General features: G+C 29.8%; 1 protein-coding gene across 1 annotated transcript in view; it reads left to right on the top strand.

Annotated features, from left to right (window-relative positions):
- LOC148275050 (adenylate cyclase type 3-like) overlaps positions 1–26154 on the top strand; it is a gene marked incomplete at its 3' end in the record, with an annotated part of 98509 nt that overhangs the window by 67998 nt on the left and 4357 nt on the right. The window contains exon 5 of the mRNA XM_088236222.1: positions 17988–18146. Within this exon, the coding sequence (XP_088092348.1) occupies positions 17988–18146 (159 nt within the window). The remainder of the gene's footprint in view (positions 1–17987; positions 18147–26154) is intronic.

Genomic DNA, 26154 nt, shown 5'->3' with positions numbered 1-26154 from the left:
TTATTTACTGTTAATTCTTAATGGAATTCCACTAAAGTGATTTATTGACTTATGTTCATATATTAGTTACGAATTAAAAATACTGTTCACTTCTACTTATTTATTTGACCAATTAGCGCTTTCACACTTTGATGGCCGTCTTCAAACTGGTAAATATTATACAGTGTAATGATAATATGCATAAAACAAAATTTCATATTCAGTTTAGGTACATTTAAAAAAATATATTCGAAAGAGATAAATACTAAGTATTTTCAATTTCAATCCATTATATCCATCTATTTTTTAACAATTTGTTCCACTTTGTTTCATTAAAATATTATGTATTGTATCTCTTTCGATTTTTAAAAAAATGTTCCTACACTTAAGATATTATTTAGTTTTATATCAATTATCCTTACACTGTATAGTTTTAAGAAATAAGTGGAATTTCAAATCAGGTTGTGGTCCCGTGGTAGTATTGTAGACTCACGAGCCATAGGTCCAAGGTTCAAGCACAAGTTTTTTATGACTTTTAGGAAATGGCCTGAAAATTTCAATATTTTAGTCAATAATAAGAGCTGAAATACTTCTCTTTTTACATAAAAAAAGCATTTTTAATTGGTAACTTATATTTAAATGTAAGTGATTATGTCATAAAAATAGAAACAATAATTGCCTTTTTTCTATGTGCATACAGTGGTGCCTAGAGTATTGCATTGGTACTCTTATTGCAGCAAATCTTGATAATGTGAGACGTAAAGGCAATATGAATAGTCTCACGTTTCAGATCCACTCCAGGGACTGTAAAATGTTAGTTTAGTTTATATTAACACCTGATGATGGGTAAGTCAGAATACCTGAAACTAGTTGTGTTCATATTAAAATTGCAATTTATTATAATAACATGACACGTTATCAATCTTAATATAGGCTCACAAGAACTCGTATTTTGCCACAACACTAAGACCATAAACTTATACACAGGACTAGAGCCTGGCAATTTGTGGTGAGTTATGTTCATGATTTATATTTTACCCCTAGCCAGGTTGTGCAAAAGAATATTATTGAAGGTAACAATAACATGCTTGACTTATTGAGATTGCTTTTTTGACAAGATATATCAGTTTTTTCCGTATTCGGTTTTCTTCTCAATAAAATTTTATGACTTTAAAACGAATCCATCTTACATTTTAAGTGATGTAGTTTTGGGTTGTAAACTCATTTTTAAAAAGTTTTAGTTCTTCGTCTACAATTACATTAGTGGTTAATTTATGGATAAGTTTGAATCATTCTAGTTGAAAGATTTAAGTTATATTTAATTGCTTGGTTTGTTTAAAAAGTTCTCTAGTTACAGTTAGATAGGAAATAATAATAATGTTTGGATAATTTATATAGCGCCATTTTTGCGTAAATCACCTCAAGGGCGCTGTACAATAAATAAATATCCCAACACGTCTTGCAGCTACAGAGCGCATGGACGGTTGGGATTCTAGTTCATCGTCTCCAATTATGATATATCACAATTATGATAAATATGAGCTAGATAACAGAACGTCTTGCAGCTACAGAGCGCACGGACAATAAGAAATCTAGCCCCTATTTACATTTTTATTTTTAATTTTTTTATTTGACAATGAAGTTTAGAGTTTAAGTGATATTTTAAAAAACGAAATAAAAATCAAATTTATAAAGTTGGAAGTTAGATAACAACAAGTCTTGCAGCTACTGTGTGCATGGACGGTTGAAGTTGTTGACCCCATTTACTAAATTTAGATATTTGATAGTTGATAACTTTAATTTTTAATTTTTTAATTTAAATTTTGTTTATTAAGAAAAACAACAGCAATACAAAAAAATATACACAACATTATAAAAAAAACATTAAAAAATCCAAATCAGTTTTCCACATAAATACAATTATAAAAATCCAGTTCAGTTAAATATAATTCATAGAAGTGCACGTGTGCGAGTTTTTTTTTTGTGTGAGGATGCGTGTGTAAAAACATTTACATAATATGATAAAAATAATATGATAGCTAACATCACAAAAAATCTTGCAGCTTCAAAACGCATCGACAAATGGAATTTCAACAACATAAGAATGATTTTATAAAGTTAATAATAAAAAATAATTTTAAGAAACGCAATAATAATACATTGAGCAAAGAACTAGTAAGTATGGCAATTAAGTGAACATGTAACAGCACAAAAAGTAAAATATAAAAAGTTAACAAATAAAGCATTCCTTAACTTATTATTAAGGTTAAAAGACAATAGACGATACCCAAAGTCAAACTCGTCCCTATTTTATTTTGGTATGGAGTAAACAGGATCTATTGTCTTTTTCCTAGTAAATAACTGTAAAAAAACTCTTGGTTCACATTTGGCTGTTTCCTGGGGCATGATAGTAGAAACGCATCTGTGTGCGTAGTGTAGAGTGCAGGTACCAAAGAATATATCCGCTTCTCTTTAATTTTATTTGTTATTACTATACGCATCTTTCCCGCCTAAAATTTCTGATTATTATTATTTTACTTTAATTAAGATGTCAGATAAACTTGTGTATTACTTTTGATATTCGAGTAATTTTACGTGATACAGAAAAAAAGGTATCATTTGTATTTTTAAATGAACATAGATAGGTAGCACTATATCATACAAAAATTGTTTTATAATAAATAGTTAAATTACGGCACTTGATTTTCACAAAGAAACACTTTTTTTAAACAGTTTTAACAGAAGCACAGTTATAAAATCAAGAGAGTTTGTGGCGTTTGAATATATTTTGATTAGAACAAAGCGTTGAATATAATAACGTTTATACAACAAAGCTTTAAATTGATTATCTCACTCTTTGTTTATAGTATGTCACCTTAGCGACTTAACTCAATGTTTATAACAATTTAACACATATTTGTGTATTTTAAACTAAAGTTGCAGAGAGGAACTATATTTCATACCCAGCCGCTCGGAGGCTGGGTGCTGGGTGGGAAGGTCATATACTAACTTTCATATTTTATTTTGTTGTCTTTGTAGTCTGTTTATCTCATTTTGATATCCTGTTCCCCATAGTAATTGCATATAGCAAATTTTAGTTTTTACATAGGCTTCATACATTATGTTTTTTTCTGTTTTTGGAACAAAATTTTTGATTTTTAAAAAAGACTCGATAATGTCGCCACTTTGCTAATTAAATTGTTGATATGATTTTTTCATATTGATTGTCTATCTATTGTTAGTCCTAAATATTTAACATGTTCAATTTCAGTTAGTCGTTCATCATTTATGTGAGCATCTATTTTATGTCATTTTTTTCTGGATTCAAAATGGATAATATTGCATTTTTTTTCATTAAGTGTAAGTAAGTTTGTGTTTGTCCATTTAGTCAATACAGTTAGGTCTTCGTTTATGTCATTGTTAGTTATTACGTCTGTTTGATTTTTATAAAATAGTCTAATATCATCGGCATACATAATATTTTTACCCTTAAAATTGTACAGTGACAAATCATAAATGTATAAAATATATAATATTGGACCCAAAATAGATCCTTGTGGTAATTGGTCAAACAAATAAGTGAAAGTGTGCCAAGTATTTTAAATCAATAACCTATATGTAAATAAAGTTATTATATCATAATCGATTAGTTTAGTGTATAATTTTTATATCAAAAAAATTGTTTAATTTTCTTTACCTTATATTAATTTTTCAATTTATTTTTGCAGAGCATTTTCGTTCTTGAAATGTATCGTGGCTACCATTCAAGCCAAATAAAGAACAATAATGAAAACTTATACCTTTAACCACCTGACGCCTCCAGATACAGAAATGGGTGTAATGAGGCCATCTCAGGTCTTTTGTTTTCCTTATTCCTTCAGGAGATTAAATAGCAAATCGTTGTGAAATATTTTTGCTTTAAATCTACCGCCATGGCAACTTCACCACCAGACATCCCTCCAATATTACAAAGCGAGTTAACTTAATCACAAGTAATATTTTGTTACTTGTTTTAACTGCTATGATTCTCCGCGGGCGACTCCGCTGTTTGTATTGCTAACGAGGACAAATCCAAAGTAGGAATGAATTTACTTCGCTTGACCGTTATTTTAAAACTATTAATAGATAACATTAGTATGTTTAATGGTTTATCTGAAATATTGTAAAGTAATTGATCCAAATGTATTTAACAATATTTTCAGTACCTATCGAATTAAAACAAAATTTTACTTAGGCTATTTTACTCCACAAATCTTAGTGATATTTAACAACAATATTTTGAGTTTGTCCAAATTTTTGTAGGCAAGGACTGAATTCAACTCCCTGGGGAGCTGTTTATATTAACATTTTACAACAGATATGAAAAACATTTCAGAGAAGGTAATATAGGAGTCTAGGCATCTACAAGGCTTATGACCTGTGAATGGCTGGTTTTAGTGGCCACTTTACACACTGTGTAACATCACCATTCTGCCTATATTTGAACATCTATATTCCTTCAATTCTTTCATCTGTTGATGTTTGTGAAGTTAAAGAGCTGAAACCTTTATTTATGCGGGTGAGATTCATCTAATTGAATTATTTCACCTACATACTAGGTAACGCCTGAAAATAGTGATATTTGTTTCGACGTTTTTATGAGCAGATTTTGAGACATATTTTATTTATGTATTGGGCCTGCTGGAGTAAAGAAATTAATGCTTTATCACGAATGCGTATTAATATTTTGTATTATATAATACTTTGTCTTTGTATTTTAAAATATATACACGTATTAGTACTTAGGTACTAATATGGTCGGGTGGAAAGGGCAAGGCAATGTGAAGTGGATGAGGTGGGGTTTTTCTAATGATGAGGAATATTGATAGCAGGGGTGAGAATTTCGGAATATAATACTATTAAATAAAGTTTTCGAAAGTGAAGCGAGATTTTTTATTGTTTACTTCCGCGCTCGGTGATTTGGTTTTGTTTTTTTTTTAAACGATTTAATTTATTTTTGCAACGCTGTTTTAGGTGTTTTGAAAGGGTAACTGTTTTAAAACAGCAATTACATTTTTTTACCATCTCTAATGACAACATGTTTAATACGCTTTTTAAAAATGGAAATCACAAGCATTTAAAATAAAATTTATGGAAATGCAACCCTTTTTATTTTTCAAAAAAAAATTTGATTTTTGGATATAAGTTAAAGACACGATTTTTTTATTTTGTTAACGTTTTGACTGATTATACTTCTTCGAAGTTTTGGATTGTAACAAAAAATCTTTTCAATTCAGAAAGAAGGGGTGGGTGAATTATACATTTTCAATATCGGTCTAAAAAATTAGTGGACATCTTAAAATGGTAAAGGACCAGTCTCTAATGGGATTAAACATTAAGCAACGAATGAACAGATTGTACCGCGAATTTCAAGTTTCGAATTTTATAGAAAAACTTTGTAATTGAACTTGTGGCCATTTTCAAAGTTAATTATGCACCATAAATAATTATCGTAGCCAGAAAGGAGAACTCAAGTATTCTAACTTAAAGGCTAATAATTATGAATTATGGGGGTGCTATGAACAAGTGCCAGGAAAATATTCATTTCATATTTCACATTTGTAATAATTAATATTTAACCGTAATTTTTATTTTATTTTAAAGGAATGACCCGCAAAGCCCCTATTTTAGAGACTTGTCAGCAGGTGGAAAAGAGAGGATATGGAAGGAGGTAGATAATAATTCACCACAACACCCAGACCAATTGAGAAGAAAATCTTTCATGGATTTTCTTCTTGCAACTGGCGGGAATCGAACCCGCGACGCGATTCCGACCGCAATTCCCGAGATGGTTGAATGAAATAATATTTTAGTTTATTTTTATTTTAGTTTTATTTCCACTTTTATACTAATATGTAAAGATGATATTTTTGATATTTTTCCTATTCTTCTAAAAATCATTTATATATTTTTTTGCTACTTCTGTGTAAAATACATTACGGTTTTTAATTGTATATATGTATGTAAAAACAAGTAAAAGCCTAAAAGGCGTTTAAATAAATAAAAGGGTGTTTTCACACTAGAATATTTCATAGTCCCTAGACTGGTACTTGAAGCGTAAGACTAATCACCTTACCTTCATGTAACAAAAATGAACAAGATACGCTGCGATTGTTTTGCTAATGCAGTGCCCAATGCATCATTAGGCGCGGAAAGGGAATGATGATGAATACCGCCAATTTTCAAATTCTTTTGTTTTTTAATAAAAATAAATATATGCGATAAAATGAAAATAAAAGGTATATGATGAAATAATTTAATTAGTTATTAATTTAAAAATACTAGGTACACTTCTACTTTTTATTTGACCAATTAGCGCTTTCACCCTCTAATGGGCATCTTCAGACTGGATTAGGCTGGACTGGATTAGATCGGGCTGGACTGGATTGGGCATCACCAGTCTGAAGATGCTCATTAGAGGGTGAAAGCGCTTATTGGTCAAATAAATAAGTGGAAGTGTACTAAGTATTTTAAAAGTAATAACATATATATAATTATTAGTTATTACATCATTACAATGGAATTCTATCAAGAATTGTCAGTAAATAATTAAAATAAAATAAAAGGCATATGCTTACTAAAATATTGATTCATTTTATTATTTAAGCCCATCTCCTGATATCCTTCATCAGACATTTTATTACCACCCTATTATGAGCGTTAAGGGGTAAGGTATATTTATTAACTGATATGTGTTTCACCTTTGAACGATTTAACCTTTATGACAACGTTATGAAAGTTCGCGACTTAAATGTGTCAATGTTATTTTTAATATGTAAGTAAATAATTGCTTTTAAATAGCAGTCAAAGAAAATAAATTAATTTTCAATTTTCGTTTCTTATTTACTCTTAAAAAAAACGTATTTTGAGGGTATTTCAGCACTTTAGATAAAAACCAACGTTGACCTGTTGAATCTAAAATACATAAAATGACCTCTAGATATAGGCATTTGAAATTAGGTACAATATGAAATAAAAATATTTTGAGTTTGTATAAATTTTTGAAGACATGTACTGGAGATAGAGATAATTTTTGGTAATTAAATGTGGAAGTATAAGCATTAACAGGGCTTAGGATCAGTCATTGCATGGTTTTAATGACCACTTTGTTCACTGAATAATATTCACCATTCTACCTTTATTTGAACATTCTTTTTTCTTCAATTCTCCCAAATGATTTTTCTGAAGTTAAAAAGCTGAAAATTTTATTGATGATGAAAACATCTGAATTAAAAAAAAAATTTTTTGGACCAGTTGGTTTTATCAAGAATTATTGGACTTTTTTCAAATGTTTATAGATACAGACTAAATGTTCCCAATTTTTAAAACTAACGTACGGAAATGAAAAACATTTGAAAGAAGGAAATATGGAAGTTTGTGCATTTACAGGGCTCTGATCTTCACCTCTGTTATATGTTTGTTTGCAAACATTTGGAAAAACCCAATATTTTATAAACGAGTCGTCGTGATCGTAGAACAACGATGAAAGTGTGAAAAATGCGGTACTGACTCCCTTTTATATTTAATCTTAGTAGGATAATATGAAGGCTTTATATTGCAGGTGTCAGGTCCAGAAAATAATATAAATATAACTAACCCGAGTACCAAATGATATTTTTTTGTACTTGTCAATTTGTGACATAAGGGATGATTTTTTTTTAACCTTTCACTGCTCAATTTTTAAAATTCTAGCTAAAAATATATTATTGTTCATATCTTTTGATGTAGATACTGGGAAAAATAATGATTAAAAAAAAAAACGGTTTGCTTTTAAAATTTTAGGCATGTAAATAATATGCTACATCGGGTAAAAACGTAAAAAAATACAAGAATATAAGAAAAACAAGATTACGTTTTGTATGAACATTTTTTTATCTAATAATGCAAATTGCGGAAACAAATATTGTAACTTCAAATAAATAAAAAAATACAAAGAAATCACATTAAAAATAAGCTATTTATTTATTATATTTTATGGAACAATTTTTCCCTGCTGGCGATTTACGAAATACACACTAATTTTAAAATGCGAATGTTTGTGTGTCCTTTGCGTCTCAACTGAGTGACTGATCGACTTGATTTTTTGCACAGGAATAGTCAAAAAGATAAGAAGTAAAATAAGTTACTTATTTTTCGAAACAAAAATTTAAAAAGTACACTAAAAAAATAATGAAATACAGTAACAATGAGCAACATTATTCGTAAATGAGTAGGCGGTAAGGTGGGATGTAAAAAATATTCAATATTAAATGAATGACTAACGGATCGTATTTCTCTCGTTGGAAGACCAAATTACTTTTAATCCTGATAAAATATAGCATTCCATCCAAAAATTCGGATTGATAAACTGAAACTTTTATTGACAAATGACACAACTAATTAATTACTTGAATTATTGATCCCTAATACCACGTGAGTGAAACCACAGGAAAAAGCTAGTAAATAATTAAGGCTAGTATTCATACAATATAATGCACTAGTTGCCGAGAGATAAATATGTTTGAAATCACTTTAATACTCCGATTATCAGTATGTAACAGATTGTTTACATTGGGCAGTTTATGGTAATACCGCTATCGTGTAAAGTTAAAGAAAATTACATGCGTCGTTATTCTACGATCATAGTGAAATAATATTTTAATAAATTGGTAACGAAGAGAACTCTAAAATACCAGTATTTATGGTGAGGAGTTTTTTTAATTAAGCCTGTATAGACGTTTTAAATTCATCAACATAGTAGGTTAGCTACAGAAATGGTGCAGTCACTCAAAACCAGAACTTCCTTTATTAAAGCTAATTTCATCTTCGTAAAGTTTCCCTGAAAGTTCAGTTAATTGGCAAAATAAAACTGAAACAAGTTTTGATGTTGACGGCTTTATTTGAACATATTTCATAGACTTAAAATGAACGTAGTTATGCAGAAAGCGGCCAGTCCACAATTTGAAAAAATGAGATATTGATGTTATCGGGTGCGGTAAGGTCAATTCTATGTTCTGCCATGAACAATCAGGCCTCTTTTATACAAAAAAACTGTAATAATCATCTTGTGAAAAAAGTATCGCGCACAAAAATGGCATTTCCTAATTTGCAGAAAACACCTAGAGTACAAGAAAAATCTTACGGTACTTTGAAAATAGTTGAAACTTGTCAAATACATAATTAGCTTCTTGTTTGTAATATACCTTTAAAAAACTAATGTGTTTATTATTTATCATTTGTCAAAGTCAAAAACATTCAAACTGTTGTGTAAATTTGATTATTTACCCTTTTTACAAAGGTGCTGTTATCTCAGTTTCACATTTTAATAGCTGGCTGCTTTCTACATAACCATGTTCATAAGGTAAATGAGTTGATAAATTTAAGTAAATATTTGTGCTAAATGTATTGAATATTTGTATAAAACCACTTACCGACTTTTCTATGTCTACCGGTTTCGAGATGTACCGGTTTCTTCGTCAAGACAGTCACTACACATTTTTTTATTATTTACAAGTTAACTTGTCATGACTGCAATTCATTTTGAATTGGAAAAACATCCTCACGTATATTTGAAACTGTAGTTTTTTTTTGGAGTTTGTTGAGAACACTTTCTTACAAATAATCACTCATTTAACTTTGAAAGGAAAATACACTTAATAACTAAGAAATATTAAAAATTAGAAAGGCTGTAAAAAGTACTTTAATATCTTTTTATAATCAAATACATTTAAGAAATAGTCCCATTTTGAATATTATTGTTTGTTTTTATTTTATTTTTATTAGATTTATTTGTATAACCAACAGCTATAATTATCTTATATATATTTATAACAAAACAAATAACAAATAAGCCAATTACAGGTTTTCACAAGTAGCATCACAGTAAGTTAAAAAAGATTCTCGAACATAAAATGAATAGTAATGTAATGTAAATCCAAAAGAAAAGAAAAAATACTACGAATTATTTCGAAAGCAATCGCCGTACGCCATTAAGATTATTTGCAAATAAATCTTTGTTTCATGATTTATTTATTACATTAAAATTATTAAAAGTTGGCCATAAATATGAATTTTGCCTATAATTAGATAAAACAAAAGGTATGTGAAGTAGAAGGTTTGTTCTCTGTGCCCAAATCTACACAAAAACCCTAACTTTATACCCCCTCTCTTCTCCTTTAGCCACGCCCACTCTACCCTCACTGTAGATATTAAATTATAAAAAAATAAGTGATACATATAAAAAAAAACTAAGTAATTCATTGTAATGTATTGAATAATTAATAATTTATCACAAAATAACTGCTTCAAACATTAAAAATACTTTAAGTATGAATCATCAGGCTTGCCTCCTAAATATTTTGACTTAAAAAGTCTTTAAAGTAAACCGATCGCTCCAAATTAGATACCACCAATTTTGAAAAGATCTCCCAATTCTGAAGTTCTGAGTTATTTGTAAGAATATTATAATCTAGGTAAACATAATACAGGGCGGCTGGGTATTGTTATGAAAATCCCGTGTAAATTTAAACGAGAAGCTCATTTTGAATGGATCTTACGAGGGAAATATTTACCCTATTCTCGGGAGAGGGGAGTTTTTTTTCCCCAGCGAAGTTATACATATTCAATTTACTGCAATATTTGCAAAAGAATAACTCTTTTTGTCCTTGTCTAGATGTATAATGAACACAGTTCTGAGTATAATAATAATAATAAAAGTCTTTATTAATCATTATATACAATAATTATTAAAGTAAACATGCATATATGATACATGACATATTGCCGCTAGCAGTTTTTTACAGACAAACCAATAAACCTTTTTAGCTACAATAATAAGAATAATATTTTAATTTTTTTAAAAATAAATAAAACAATGTTTTGAATATGTCTATGGGCACGCACTCACGCTGCTATTATTTCAATCGCCAGCAACATCACGCAAGACACACCGGAACTGCTTGACGCCGGCACGATCGAGGCACGCCGGAATCTCCGTGTCCCTCGTTGACTTCAGTTCGTTAGCGTTTAGCTATCTCTAAAATTAAATTTACCCACTTACTATAAATTCGTGTCACGGTTAATTCATTCAGTGTTGCATTCAATCTAATCACTTTTGTTTAATCTTGTATTCATCAACTATTTATTAAACCTGAAAACAATGTAAGTGATTCTTTCATTTAATTTACGCAACCTTACAACGAAACTGCGGTAAGTCAAACCAACTATTTCATTTAAACAAAAGAGTTCACTACATACCCAAATATTTGTAGACTGATTGGATTTCCTCTTTATTGATTTATTTTGATCTAAATTTGTTACAACAGAGAGGGGAAACATTTTTGAGAGTGGAATATGAAAGTTTAAGCATTTATATGGCTTAGTAATTGTCATTATCAAAAGTCAATAGATGAAAGAATTAAAGAAATGTGGATGTTTAAACACAGTCAGAATGTTGAATGTTACACAGTGTGTAAAGTTGAATCGGACACTTAAATTAGTCAATGACAGGTCATGGACCCTATAAATGCCTAGACTTTCATATTCCCTTCTTAAAAATGTTTTCTTTCACTGCTGCAACAAATTCGATTCTATGCAAGATTCGAGCTCAGTAAATTTAGTAGCCAATGACGTTATAAATAAATTAAAATTATGGTTTGACAAAAATATACTATCGTTAAATACGGAAAAGACAAAAATCATCCCATTTTTTGTTAACGAAACACATTTAGATTTAGTAGTAAAAATAATTATTTACCAAAGCAATTGCAACTAAAATAACGGCGATCTAACATGTTCAGTACTTGATATAACAGATAAAATTAAGTATCTTGGTGTATACATACATTAAAACTGAAAATGGAAATACCATATTAGTGAACTAGTTAAACGGATAAGAAATGTATCTACATATTTATTAGATTAAGGAATATTTTAAAAATCAATAATTTAAAAATAGCTTATAACTCTATTGTACCATCTTTGTTACAATATGGTATTGTTGGATGGGGTGGTGCATATGCCAATATATTTAACCCTCTTAAAATAGTACAAAGATTAAATATTTAAGTAATTTTAAAGAAACCCTCAAGATTCAATACTGAAAGTCTACATAAATTATTTAAAGCTCATACAATAGACACTATTTATAAAATAAATTCCATTACACAAATTAATAAACAAGAAAAAATTAAAGAAAAATATAAATATCCCTAAATTCCACACAAGGCATGGTCAAAATAGCTTTGTCTTCAAAAGTGTCAAAAATTACTATAATCTTCCCAATGAACTAAAAACTATTAAATCTAATATATCTATAAATAAATTCAACGTAAATCCAAAGAAATTTTTTGAACAAGTGTTAAAACCGCATTAGTTTTCAATTAGTATGAATGTGTTATTATATTCTGTTTTTCTTTATAAATCCTATGTTCAAAATTATATAAACTCTAATAAATAAATAACTATAATAGTGTAAGTCACTCTCCAAGCACAAAAGTGTTTGCACAAATTATGTTTGCAGGCAGTCAAAGATTGCTTAGTAAGCTAGAGATACCTTCACTTAATCCTCTTATTGTCAATGGTACCAATATTCAATACAGGAAATCCGTAAAAAATCTAGGAGTACAAATGGATGAACACCTCTGCTGGCGAGCTCATACTAATGAATTAAGCCGCAAAATATTTTTCAGTCTACACTCACTTAGAAGGTTGCAAAAATTCTTACCCATTAGTACTAAATGCACTCTTGTACAAGCATTACTACTACCCATTCTAGATTACGCTGATGTTTCCATGACTGATTTAAGCTGTGAGCAACTCAATAAACTTGAACGACTTCAGAATACATGCCTAAGGTACATTTTTGGTCTTAGGAAATATTACCACATTTCTGATTATCGTAGGCAACTGAAATGGCTCAAAATTAGACAGCGGAGAGACTATCACTCCCTCCCACTTCTGTTCAATGTACTTTATAGTCCTAACGCTCCTATATACCTGTGTGAAAAATTTCAACGCTTATCAGTTCATGGTTTACCTCTTCGTTCTCATTCTCAAGGCACTCTCTTAATACCCATACACAATTCCTCTTTCTTCTCTAACTCATATAGTGTCCATGTGTCTCGACTATGGAATCATCTTCCATCCACCATCAAAGATGTTACTACATTATCTCTGTTTAAATCACGTCTGAAGAAACATCTTCTTTCTCTTCCTTAATCTCTCCTCCTTTCCTTTTAACTCTTTCTTCTTTTTTCCTTTTTACCATTGAGTAATAGTTTTGATTTAAGGTAATTTATAAACAAATACGTTTATTTCTATTTTTATATATTTTTAACTTTTTAATCTTTTTTTTTTCTATTGAATATGTTCTGTAACTTGTATTATAAAAATAAAACTTTTATTTTATTGGTTGGTTGGAAGAAATTGCCATTTGGCAATAAGCCCGCCAATGTACAAATAACATTATGTACAAAAAGTTAAATAAATAAATAAATAAAATTTAGTCTCGTTTTTTGGAGAGTTACAGTTATAACATTTACTAGATGTATAAAAGTAGATTTGTATGTAATAAAAAAAAAACGTGTACCATTTATGATTTTTTTTTTTTTTTAATCTATCACGACATAAAAAAGCACCCACTACAAGAAATGAAAAAGTAATGTAACTAAGTGTCTAAGGTGAATGAAAATTACTTCTTTATTTAGTTGGTTTATTTCGTTACTCAAGACGAGACTTATTGGGATGACGAGTAAGGGAATTGAGCTCAATTGGTCCTTAGGAACGAAAGACATATTACAAAAATCTTTCCCCTGTACATACAACATTCCTGGAAATGAAAATTCTTTGTAAAAGTTTTCTTCACCTAATTTTTATTCAAAATAATGTCTTAAGGCTGTAGTCTGGTAAAACGAACGCAAAATTAGGAAATCATACAATTTTGGCATTTTAAAACGAATGTTTTTTTTTAAATTGCGCAATAACAAAAAAACATATATCAGATAAAAACAATATTTTTTAAAAGTATTTCTGTTAAAAAATATACTTAAAAATTTTATATAACAAAAATATAATTACTTTTAGACCGGCAGTTTACGCCATTTCAAATTAAGACTGAACTTAGGTATCTGAGTTCTTAATAAAGACTAATACCCGTATGCAGAGACAAACCTTAAGGTGAGGAAAGTACATTCTATTGTTTTCACCTTTGGGTTATTCTCTGCATTTGAAATTAGAATGAACTTTCCTCACCTTAAGTTTTGTCTCTGCATACGGGTATAAGTATTGAACTAAAATTTGTTATAATAATTTAAAGATAATAAATTGAACATGAAAGTGGCCAAAGCCAAATTTTAATTTTTAAATTTGTAAAAGAAATACAAGCATTTTAAATCATTTTTGTGACATTTTCCTTTATTTAAACGTAAAATTATGCATTCGGTAATACTTAAAAAAAAAACTTATTGAAATATTTTAGTAGAAACCTTTTTTTTATAGAATTGTATCTTCTTTTTTTTAAAAAAAAAGATAATTCTGGTTGTTATATTTATTTACGATTTATAACCTTTACACCTGCCCTTATCGTTTTCGGTTTAAAATGGCAAAATCGTATGATTTCCTAATTTTGCCTTCATTTTACCCGACTACAGCCTTAAGAGCAACAACTCCAGTACCATACAACTTTTAAACCGAGATTAATTGATATTTTTATAAATTAACACATTAAAACAAACGTTTTAGAAAAGGACATGTGTATGTCTAGGCATTTATGGGGCTTATACCTAACGTTTAATCCCGATCAGAGATTGCCTGATTGGAACTCCGTGCGGTACACGGAGAGGTGCGGCTTAGTGTTCCGTTTCATACAAGCTAGGCGCTAGAAATTCACATTTTAGTTGTCATGGAAATGTATCCAGCTAATAAGCGCTTCTAAGTCATGTTTAAATTTATTTCAACGGAGAGGGAAAACATTTTTGAGAATGACCTGTAATTGGCTTGTTTAAGTGGCCACTTTACACACTGTGTAACATGCACCATTCTGCCCATGTTTAAACATCCACATTTTCTCAACTCTTCCATCTGTTGACTTTTGTAAAGTAAACCAGTCAATAACAGTTCATAAGCCCTGTAAACGCCTAGACTTCCATATTCCCTTCTCAAAAGTGTTTTTCCTCTCTGTTGAAATAAATTGAAATATGAATAACTCCCTAGGGAGGAAATCCAGCCAGTCCGCGGACGAGAACTTCTTTCGGACAGAGATCTTTTAGCTTTATGGCTCCTAGAATTTATCTTAAGGTTAAAGATATTTTATTCACCCAACACGATGTAACTACAATGCAAAAAAAATTAATAACCCAGTGGCTTATTAAGTTAGGAAGAAAATAAAATGAAACCTTATTTAACTACATTGCAAGGTAAATTACATTAATATTAAGATTATCCACGACAATTTAAACACTATACGATACAATGACAAGAAAAAAAAAATTTAAAAAAAATAATATATATGTATGTATGTGTATGTAAGGGTGTTTATGTATATGTGTGTGTATATAAATAGATATGAATATTTATGTGGGTATGTTTATATGTACATATATGTATATATATGCATGTATATGTGTATATGTGCGTGTATGTATGTGTATGAATGTTTATAAGAGTGCACATGTGAATGTATGCATAAATAAATATATAAATAAACATACATGTTAGTCTGCCTCAGCACGGATCTTCTCCTACTAGGCATTAACTTATAATATTTATAAAAAAAATAAAGGAAAAAATAAAAAAACAGCTCTTTGGAAGTACAACAGGGATAAATAAAATACATTTCTTAATATTCTTTTGAGTTTATCCAAATTGATTGGATTCAACCCCCTGGGGAGCTGTTAACCTTTTCCTCACTAAGAATTTAAAAATTACACATGATTCGAACGGGAAGACCAAACGACCCCGGTGCCTACTTGTTTATAGCGTCACAAGTCACGAGAATAGTTGGAAAAGTTTGAAGTGCTAATTATCGTGCAATAATTTGTTCATGTTTTTGCTCACACATATTTTATTAATTCATGTATTTTATTCATTTTTGTTAGTTTGCCAAATGCTTATGTACATAAAGTGAAATTGACCCTTGTATTATTTACGTCTTTTTTGTATTGTTATTAAACGATTTAAAAAATTTAATAACAAAAACAGGAAGATACTTCTTTCTGTTATTTACACGATTACAAAAAATGTAAGGCAAACAGCTTTAATAATACTCGAGTTATATGATTAAAATCGGTCTATGGGGGATTTGAATCCCCCTCTTCGGTCCGGCTAGGCAAACATTAATTTTAACGAATTCAAAACATTGTTGATAAATCCACTTGGTCCAAGAAGAAAAATAACAATTGAGTAATACTTTCAGGCGTTGCCTAGTATTTAGGTTAAATAATTCAACAAATGAATCTCACCCGCAACAATAAAGATCTCAGCTCTTTAACTTCATAATCGTCAACAAATAGAAGAGCCAAAGGAACGAAGATATTAAAATATAGGCAGAATGGTGAATGTTACACGGTGTGTAAAGTGGCCACTTAAGCCAGCCAATGACAGGTCTTAAGACATGTGGATGCCTAGACTTCTATATTACCTTATGTAAAATGTTCTCACTATTCTGCCAATGTAAGATTCATATTTTTTAATTTTTTCCCAATGTTGACTTTTGTGAAATTCGAGACCTGAAATCTTTTTTGATGCGGCTTTTAAAAAAAACTTTAAAATATTTGCGTTATTCTGATTTCTATTTTTTAAGTGAGTTATTTACAGCTTGATGGAAATTGCAAAATTGAAATATTTGGGTAAATCAAAGAACGCAAATATTTATTTATTAAAATATTTGTAAGTATACGAGTAAAAAACTTATATTGTACGTAGAAATCATAGTATTGCACTCCCCTAGTTGCCCTATCTGGCATATCCGGCTAGTTGAATTATCCGGCCGGATTTCGGATAGCAGGTCAATATCCGGTGGACACCCAATAAAGGTTTAACTGCGAAAATTTCATAAAATCAAGGCTACTCAATTGATTTAATGATATCGATCGTGTTTGGAAAAAAAAGAGTAACCCTTATTATTTGAAAATTTTTATTTTTTGCATCAAAACTTTCGTCAGTGTTTAGTATACACTCTAAAAAAAAATTTTACTTGCGAATAAAAAATGTTTTATTTCTTAAAACTTCGTTTTTCACAACTTAATTAATTTTTTTACTGTTCGATTTAAAAGCTACACAAACTTCTCCATCAAGGTATAAATTACTTATGAATTGTATCCTAAATTATATTACCAGTGATTAATAAATATAACATCGAACATGATATGAAGCTAATAAGTCAAGTCATTTTTTGTCGTGTTGTTCTTGTAAATATGGAATATGTGAAGTGATATGGATACGATCTTTAAAACTTTACAGAAGTGGGCTTAAGAAAAAATGGTTTATTTGGTTTTTTATAAATCGTTTTATTCGTTTCTAAGATTTCCATTTTGTCCAATTTGTTGTACAATGTTCCCATATTATTATTTGCGTAGAATGCAGGTTTAATGTTTGATGTTTGGGAATGAGATAATTGTTTTTGTCATTTACGAAACGAATCCGCCCCCATTGTTTAGGTTTTAGCATAATTTTTTTTGGGAGTAGAATAGATATATGTAAATACTTATTTTTAAGATAACGTTTTTCTTTTTGATGTAATATTTTATCAATTGAGTTTTCATAGTATCTTTTATTATGTGCAATCTGTTTTCCCGTATTAAATTAAACTTTGAAATTAGTATCAGCTGGTGGAACATTAAGTAAGCTTTATATAATTGATATCCGAGTATCCAGATTAAAGGCTTGCCAGATATCTGGTATCCGGCCAAACCACTATCCGTTTCATCACTATTTCTTACTATAATTGTATTTACGAACTACACCCACACTACAAAATGATTGTGTCATTTTAGATACCTGCAGCAGACCACCAACTCTCCGGTGGACATGAGGGTAGGGATCCACACAGGAGCTGTACTAGCGGGAGTACTTGGCCAGCGCCAGTGGCAGTTTGACGTGTACTCCAGGGACGTGGAACTCGCCAATAAGATGGAGAGCAGTGGAATGGCGGGGTGAGCATCAATTCAAATAATATGAGAATACACATATAATTTTATGATAATAACACTCCACAGGCTAGAGTCACCCATACGGAGAATATCAATTATATGATTATTAACTACGAACTAAGCTACAGATTACAGCAATACGTATCGAGAATTACAAGCGCAAACCGAAACCATCCGTAACACGTGTGTTGTTAAACTAAAAATCAAACTAACGTTTGGAACGCTTTTGTTCTATGCAATAGAACTGAAGGGCTAGAATTATTACCCTAAGGATTTAATAAAACTTTTGTGTAAAAATTATAACATTCACATTTAAAATTATTTTTTGTTATTTATTGACAATTGTTATTTATTGACAATTCTTGGAGGAATTCTAATGTAATTAAATAATAACTTATAATTAAATATATGTAAAAAAAACTATTTTCAACAAAGTTTTGAGTATGTCCAAATGCTTGCAGACTGGCTGGATTTTCTCCCTAAGGAGTTGTTCATATTTAAATTTGTTGCAACACAGAGGGAAAACAGGGTGTGAAAAATGTTTTCCCTCTCTGTTGCAACATATTAAAAAACCCCTTTTACTTATTTATTTGACCAATTAGAGCTTTCATCCTCTAATGGAATCTTCGGATTGGACCAGCCATCACCCTTTAATTGGCACCAGTCTGGAAAAGCCCATTACAAGGTGCAAGCGCTAATTGGTTAAATAAATAAGTTCATTTTCAACTAGTTGTAAAAACTCACGATTGAAAAATGGGAAATTAGTTAGAGTAGAGAGGGGGTTTGAACATCGGACCTCTGATCCGTGCGAGAAACTACATTCTGGATTCTCATAATTTACCAAAATGTCGTATTTTTTTCCGCATCATGGTCTAATAATCAGTGCGTTTGCCTACCATGCAGGAGGTTGGGGTTTCAACTCCCGGCGTGGTTAATAAAAAAAAATATTCAAAAAGGTGTTATTAAACTAAAATATTTCATAGTCCCTGGACTGGTGCCTGAAACATAAAACTGATCATCATACCTTCATGTAACAAAAATGATCCAGATACGCTGCGCTTAGTATACCGATTTGGTATAGTAAATTGACTAGTGGTAGTAATGTCATTGTTTATTTTGCATAAAAATGTCTGCCTTAAACAGGCTGTTCCTAGTTAGGCAGAATAGACATGATCAAGAAAAATCTTTTACCTATGTATGTATGTAGTAGATAAAAAAAGTTTTTGTGTTAATAAACCATGATTATTATTATAATAATAATTATTATTGATGACCTATGCACCATTTTAGTGCGAGAGAGTGATAATGATAATGATATTTCCATTTAGGTACTTTTTCATTCGTACGAAATTGTGTTAGAAAATGGGAAACAAGTTATGGTATAGCGGGGTTCGGACCTCAAACTTCTAATTCGATATTACTATGGGGCCACATCCCGTCACCGTTCGATGAATGTGTAAATACAAAAAAATAGCCATGAGATTTTCGAAACATTTTATGAACGTATTTTTAGGAATTAAACACGGGACCTTGCGTAGGAATAAATCATCACTAGGGGAAGTTGTCGTACTTCGGTTCCATTTTAAGTTTTTATTTCACCATTTCTAATACGTATTTTCAAATGTATTTTTTGGGAAATCTTATCATAGTTCAACTTTCTAATTAGTTATAAAATTTCACATTGACACGAAAAATGCAATTAGTTAATGGGCTACGTTCGTTTTTAAAAAAGGAAAATTTAGGACCGAGCTACAACACAGGTAATGTATCTTGATCCTAGGGGTGTTGTACATTGGACCTTTAAATATTATTTGACAGAAATAAAATATCTTGAACCGTACCAAACACAAATAAAAATTACACATGATAAAATTAATCCCGTTTTATACTCGAACACGAAAAAAAATTAACTTTTTTCAATCCCTTCCTCTTTTGCGATCCTCTGCACTTCAGGACTTTAAAAACTCATCGAATATAAGAGAGAAATTTAGTCACGGAGAAAATAAAGTAGTGTAACTTTAACCGGTCCAAGATAAATACCATTTGAAATAACCAAGGTACTACACCCCCCCTACATATGAAAAAAAATAAAATGAAAATCAAAAAAAAAAAAACCAATTCACAATAATATAATACAGAGCACGAGAAAAACCTTACATATTTTGTTAAACGAAAGGAAAACTTTTTGGGTTGAAAATTTTTTTTTCTCACTTTACCTAAATGCTTCTCTGTTAGCAACTGTCAATATATGTTTTTATGCAAGCAAAACCCTCATATCAATCCACTACAAAGGGTATTATTTATTTCCCATTTTGTTATAATTACCCAATAAAATACCACATTAGATACATATATTCCTTAATGATTTTTAAATTAAACGAATTTCATTTTATTTTTTTTAGTCGGCATTCACTTTGGAACACTTTATTATATCCATATTTATTTATTAATTATTTTAATTCACTCAAAGGGATATTAAATGATAATTAGTTATTTAGGTCAATTTTTTTTATTACAAGAGTGTTCTGATTTATTAGATTGAGGATAACGGTCGTTTGTCAAGTGATTAAATTATTTATGAATAAATTGATACGTAAATGAAAAACCCTAAAACCGTTTCGTTTGCAATTCTAAAATAGACCGATTCCCGTTAAAAAGGATTAAGCTGTACTAGTGTGGTGTTTATTAAATTACTTGCATTGGAAATGGGTCAAACCTGTGTTTGATCATATCTTTGAATGAAAATAATTGTGGTTCGATGATGCACATAAAATGAAAATTGAAAATGCAATTGGAGGAATTTGATAAAAATTATACATTGCATTTTAAAACATTAATTTTATACGGGTGGATACAAATGAACTGTTTGATAAAAAAAACAAGTAGAGTATTAATATACTTGTGTATTAATATAAACAAAAATATATTTATTCCATAATATTGATATGGTCCCCATCAAAATGAGAATATGGTTGGATACAATATACTTATGTCAACGTTTTTTTCTATTCTGAAAACATTTTTAGAACGCACTTCTTGATATGGTCTTCAGTTCCAACCGCGATTCGGTTTTTATCTCATCTATAGCAGGAGTGAATCGTCAAAATAGACAATTATGCACAGCTTACCATTTTATTTGACTATAAATAATAATGTTTTATAGAAAATATGTTGATGCGAAAAAAAGACTTATTATAAATCACCACGCACCGTATATCACAGCGCCTAGCCCGTTCTCAGTCAACGATGAAACTAGCCGATTACCTCAGCTTATTTCTCCATTTCTGCTTTTTTTCGTAGGACTTTTTCAATGTACAATACAAAATTTAAAAATATAGATTATACAAACCTCACTCTGTCAGATTTAAAATTTACACTAAAAATGTATTATGTAACTTAGTAGACATTATAATAATAAATATGTACATCTCCCCCCCCCCCTCCTTATCCTCTCTTCAGGCATTTTTGTCCTTATCCCGCCCAATTTACAGTAACTTAATGTTATTAAAATTAATATTTAAAAAATCTTTGATTATTGAGTACTTGAAAATAAAATTTTTATATGTATAAATTGTATGTATTTATTTGATATGTAATATATATTTTCTTTACTAACTTTGTATACTATGTGGAAATCTGTTATTAGTTCTGAGTTTATACACTATATCTGTTTGTTTACTAAAAATATGTATGTAAAACTGTTGATTTCCCTAATAAAATAAAATAAAATAAAATACAAAAATGTACACTATATCTTACATCTTTAACCCAAAGCAGCTTTTTTAGTACTAAAACAAGCTTGCAGATTATAAATATTATTTGAAGATTCTCTCTTTGGAAACTGGTATTTCGAACATTATTTCCGAAAGACTATTTTTCTTTGATAGGATACCGTTGACATATTATTCTATTATACTATTTTATCCAAAAATCGCTAATAAATCGCGAGCGTACATTGCACGAGCATCATTTTCACTTTGGAATGATTTTGAAAATTCACCAATCACGCCAAAACGAGTCTTACTAATTTGTTTGCCGAAAATCAGCTATGAGTTTGAAATGCCCAAAAATTGATAGATTAATAAATCATAAACATGTGTACCAATCTCTGACGAAAAAAAGGTTCCGAAAATCAAGTACCATTGAAATTAAATTATTTTGTGTATGTTTTAATAAACCCCCCTATACATACAATCTGCTGGTGGTGGATCGAACCCTAAACTAATATTTCTGAGTCGATGTTTTGATATGATTAATTAAACGACAAGATTGAAATTGCTTTTCACGTCATCCTTACTTAGTAGCGCACAGGGCACTAACAAAAATCATTATTGTCATAACCCTCTTCTTCAAATACCTCTTGTTTTAACTTATTATAGGAAAAATTCATATTTATAGCAAATTTTTAATAATTTTAATGTAATAAATAAATCATTTAACATATATTTATTTGCAAATAATCTTAATGACGTACGGCGTTTGATTTCGAAATAATTCGTAGTATTTTTTCTTTTCTTTTGAATTTACATTTGATTACTATTTATTTAATGTTCTAGAATCTTTTTTAACTTACTGTGATGCTACTAATGTCGCCTCGCTAACACAAAATAGGTCAATATCCAAAGTAATTTTGTTTCGGAAGACGGTTGGTTCTTTAGGGAGGAAGATTTTTAATTAAAAATAAAAATTCAAAATACTATCATTAAACTAGCATACGTACCAGAGGCGTGCGATGAGGTTTTCGATTAGAGAAGCAGTTACTCGGTACTAGATACGTAGGTAAAATATATGCCTACTACTAACACAGTGATTCGCATTAAGTACTTTGAAATAAACTAAGAAGCAATTACATGCCTTAATTTCTTCGTAAAAGAGTTTTATTTCATAATTTACTCTTGTAATACCATCGTGTCAACCAATTTCAGTTCTTAATTTGTTATAAAACCGTCACAAACTTATGAAAAAAAAATGGCTTGTTAGAACTGCTTCCACAGCGCTACTAAAGATCTCAATTTGCGCGTGCGCCGACTCGTGAATTCAATACTGAGCAACCGCCTAATAGAAGCTAACAGAATTACGTATTTTCTTATTTTAGAATTAGGCGGAACAATAAATGAATTAATATCAAACCCATTTCAGATAGCTATAAATACCAACAAACCAATAAAAAAATATTTGTTGTTGTTACTAAAAAGATCAGTTAACTTATAGCTGATTTTATAATATAAAAAATTAATTATTCTGATTGTTTAGAAGTTAATATTTAAGCATTGAGAAGCATTGGTTCCATCCAATCTATGGACGGAACGCGAATGATACATACAGTATTTTTTTGTTCCCGCGTTCCAAGGTTTGGCATGTCCGCGGGTTATATATATGTTATTGTTATTGTTTTTTATTTCAATAATTCTTTGCTATCATATTAAAATGTTTTGGGACCACAGTTGCCATTGTTCTGTCCCCGTAATAGTTTTGCTGTCGAGGTACCCTCAGATTCTGAACCTGATCCTGAAATTTGCCAAGTCACCATTTGGTGTGATATCATCTGTTTGTAACTGTAATCTAGGAAGCGATCAGTCATTATTTTGAACTGGCCCAGTTTTCCAATAAGATAAAGCAGTCTACGCCGTCGCTGCGTTGTCTGAGAATAAATCCGGAACAAACTCGTGCAGATTAATGTTTGCCAAATCAGTAGAGTTTTCTGAAAATCCTCGCAACAGCCTAAAAAACCGGTTAGTGGACTTTTTCTTCTAATCTTTGAACTTTTACCGTTTTACCTAAATGCTACTTATATTTCGCACGGTACTTGTCAAAATTATAAGTAAAATACTTAAATACGTCATACTAAATGCAGCCGAACTTAAATGTTTAACTAGTCTTTTTTTTAATTTGGATAACACGTCGATTTTAAGAATAAAATATGTAATTGGAAATTTAACCGTTCCGTATGTAAATGATATACTGTAAAACTCCGTGTATCCGAACCCCAGTCATCCTGATTGCCAAATATCCAGATCATTTTCAGAAAATAAAAAAATAAAGTAAAAGTTTTTTTACTTATATTTAATTGTGCAATTAACTCTGCCGAGCATGTTTAAGTAAGTTTTTATTGCGATTTGAATTTGCTGCATTATTTCAAAAGTAATAAAGCCTGGCACGCATTATTCCGGATAATTTGAGTTTTAGCGTACTTTAATGAAAGTTTCTGGAAACTTAAATTACTACAAAGTTCTTGCTTTTATTAAAAAATAAAATAATAAGTACACTTTTTAATATTTCAAAGAATCACATTCTGCCCCTGAGGTATTGATTGCAAAAGTTGAAAATATTTTCAAAACGTATCGTCTTTTTTGGATGTCCCCGTGTATATTGGATATATCTTAAGACAAAAAATATATTAAACTAACCAAAACAACAATACATGTTTTACCCTAAAGATGGCTCATGCAACGGTAACCGAAACGTCTAAACGAATCTAACCTACACAGAATCCCCTAAAAAAGACAATACCTATGGATAACAGGGACCGTGTAAAATGTATGCATTTATAGAAATACTTTGTTTGAAATGAAATTTATATACCTTTAAATATTTTCCTTTTAAAAACATACTTTTCAAACTAAATAAGCAAATAACGACACAAGTGGAAGATTTTTTACCGATAAAAAATAAAATAGTATCAGGATAATCAGGCAATTCCGCTCAAAATTAAGAATTTATTTCAAAGGTGTTTGATCGAGATAAAACACGTTCTTGCTACTCAGATATAAAATGCAGGTATATTTTCAATATCCTAACACATTTTTATCGACGAAAAAAATAATTTTGTGATCGAGGGATGATTACTCTTGCCGGATTTTAATAGCGATGTGATTTTAAATCTACCACAAGGCGAACTAACATTTTTACACTGTTAAAATAATTAAATTGTATGTTAAATAGCATTAAACGTCTAAATTATTATACATAAAGGAATAAGCTACCACTTTATATAAAAAAATGCACCTTCTCTAGCCACCTTCAAGAAACGCCTGAAACATTACAAAATATCCTTAGAACCCTGATCTCCTTTCATTTTATTGTTTTTAAAATACATATTTTTGTTATTTTTTTTTTCCTTGGCTCCTTTTTCTCTCTCCTTCCTAACTCATGACCTGATTCCACATTCCTTGCCCTTTGTTATGTTTAACATAATAAACTTTGATTTAAGTTAATATGTGCAAGCCTTTTCTCTACATTAAAAAAACAGTTAATGTTTTAAATTAATTAGGTTTCTCCATAGACAAATATTTCTCTTTTTGAGATATATATATAAACATATTTTGAACAAATATTTTGACCAACTTTTCTTTTGACCAGTTTATTTTTTGGATGGCTAGAAGACATTATTTATAGCAATTAGTCCGTCAACGTTCTAATTCTTTGTACTTGAAGATTTAAATAAATGGATATATAAAGTTTATTATATAAATAAAACACGAGTGATACTTTAATAGACAAATTTGGAATATCCAGTGACCGGTTTCATCGCTTTCGCGACATCTTCGAGACTGGTATCTTTATTAAAAAGTTAAATGTATTTATACAGAACAGAGGTAAGGATACATAATTCAAAGTTATATGTAAGTAAATTAAATAAAGTTATTTTTATCTTAAGGATCATAATTAACAAATTTTCTATGGGTTAACTAATGAATGGATATAATGCTATTTTAATGAGTTTAAGAATTTTATTTTATTTTTGGTGTCTCATCCTTCGTGAGTGTGGTTTTGTAAATAATGATTTCTGAAAAACAAAGGGTAAAAAGTCATTATTAAAATTATATTTTCGTTATTGGAACTCACGAGTCTTATAATAATAAGAAACTGTTGGGTTTCAAAATTATAAATTATTTTTTTAATGACTACAACCACACATCATATTATACGCTTATTCTTATTCTTAGAGGTGTCAAATGACGTAACTGCAATCTGTGAAAATCTATTGTGATGGGTCGCCGTGAATAAACCC

The sequence above is a fragment of the Micrasema longulum genome, unplaced genomic scaffold (genome assembly GCF_059751315.1).
Source record: "Micrasema longulum isolate JH-2025_06_02 unplaced genomic scaffold, ASM5975131v1 h1tg001523l, whole genome shotgun sequence".
Classification (NCBI taxonomy): Eukaryota; Metazoa; Arthropoda; class Insecta; order Trichoptera; family Brachycentridae; genus Micrasema; species Micrasema longulum.
This window is presented reverse-complemented; position numbering and strand designations above follow the sequence as displayed.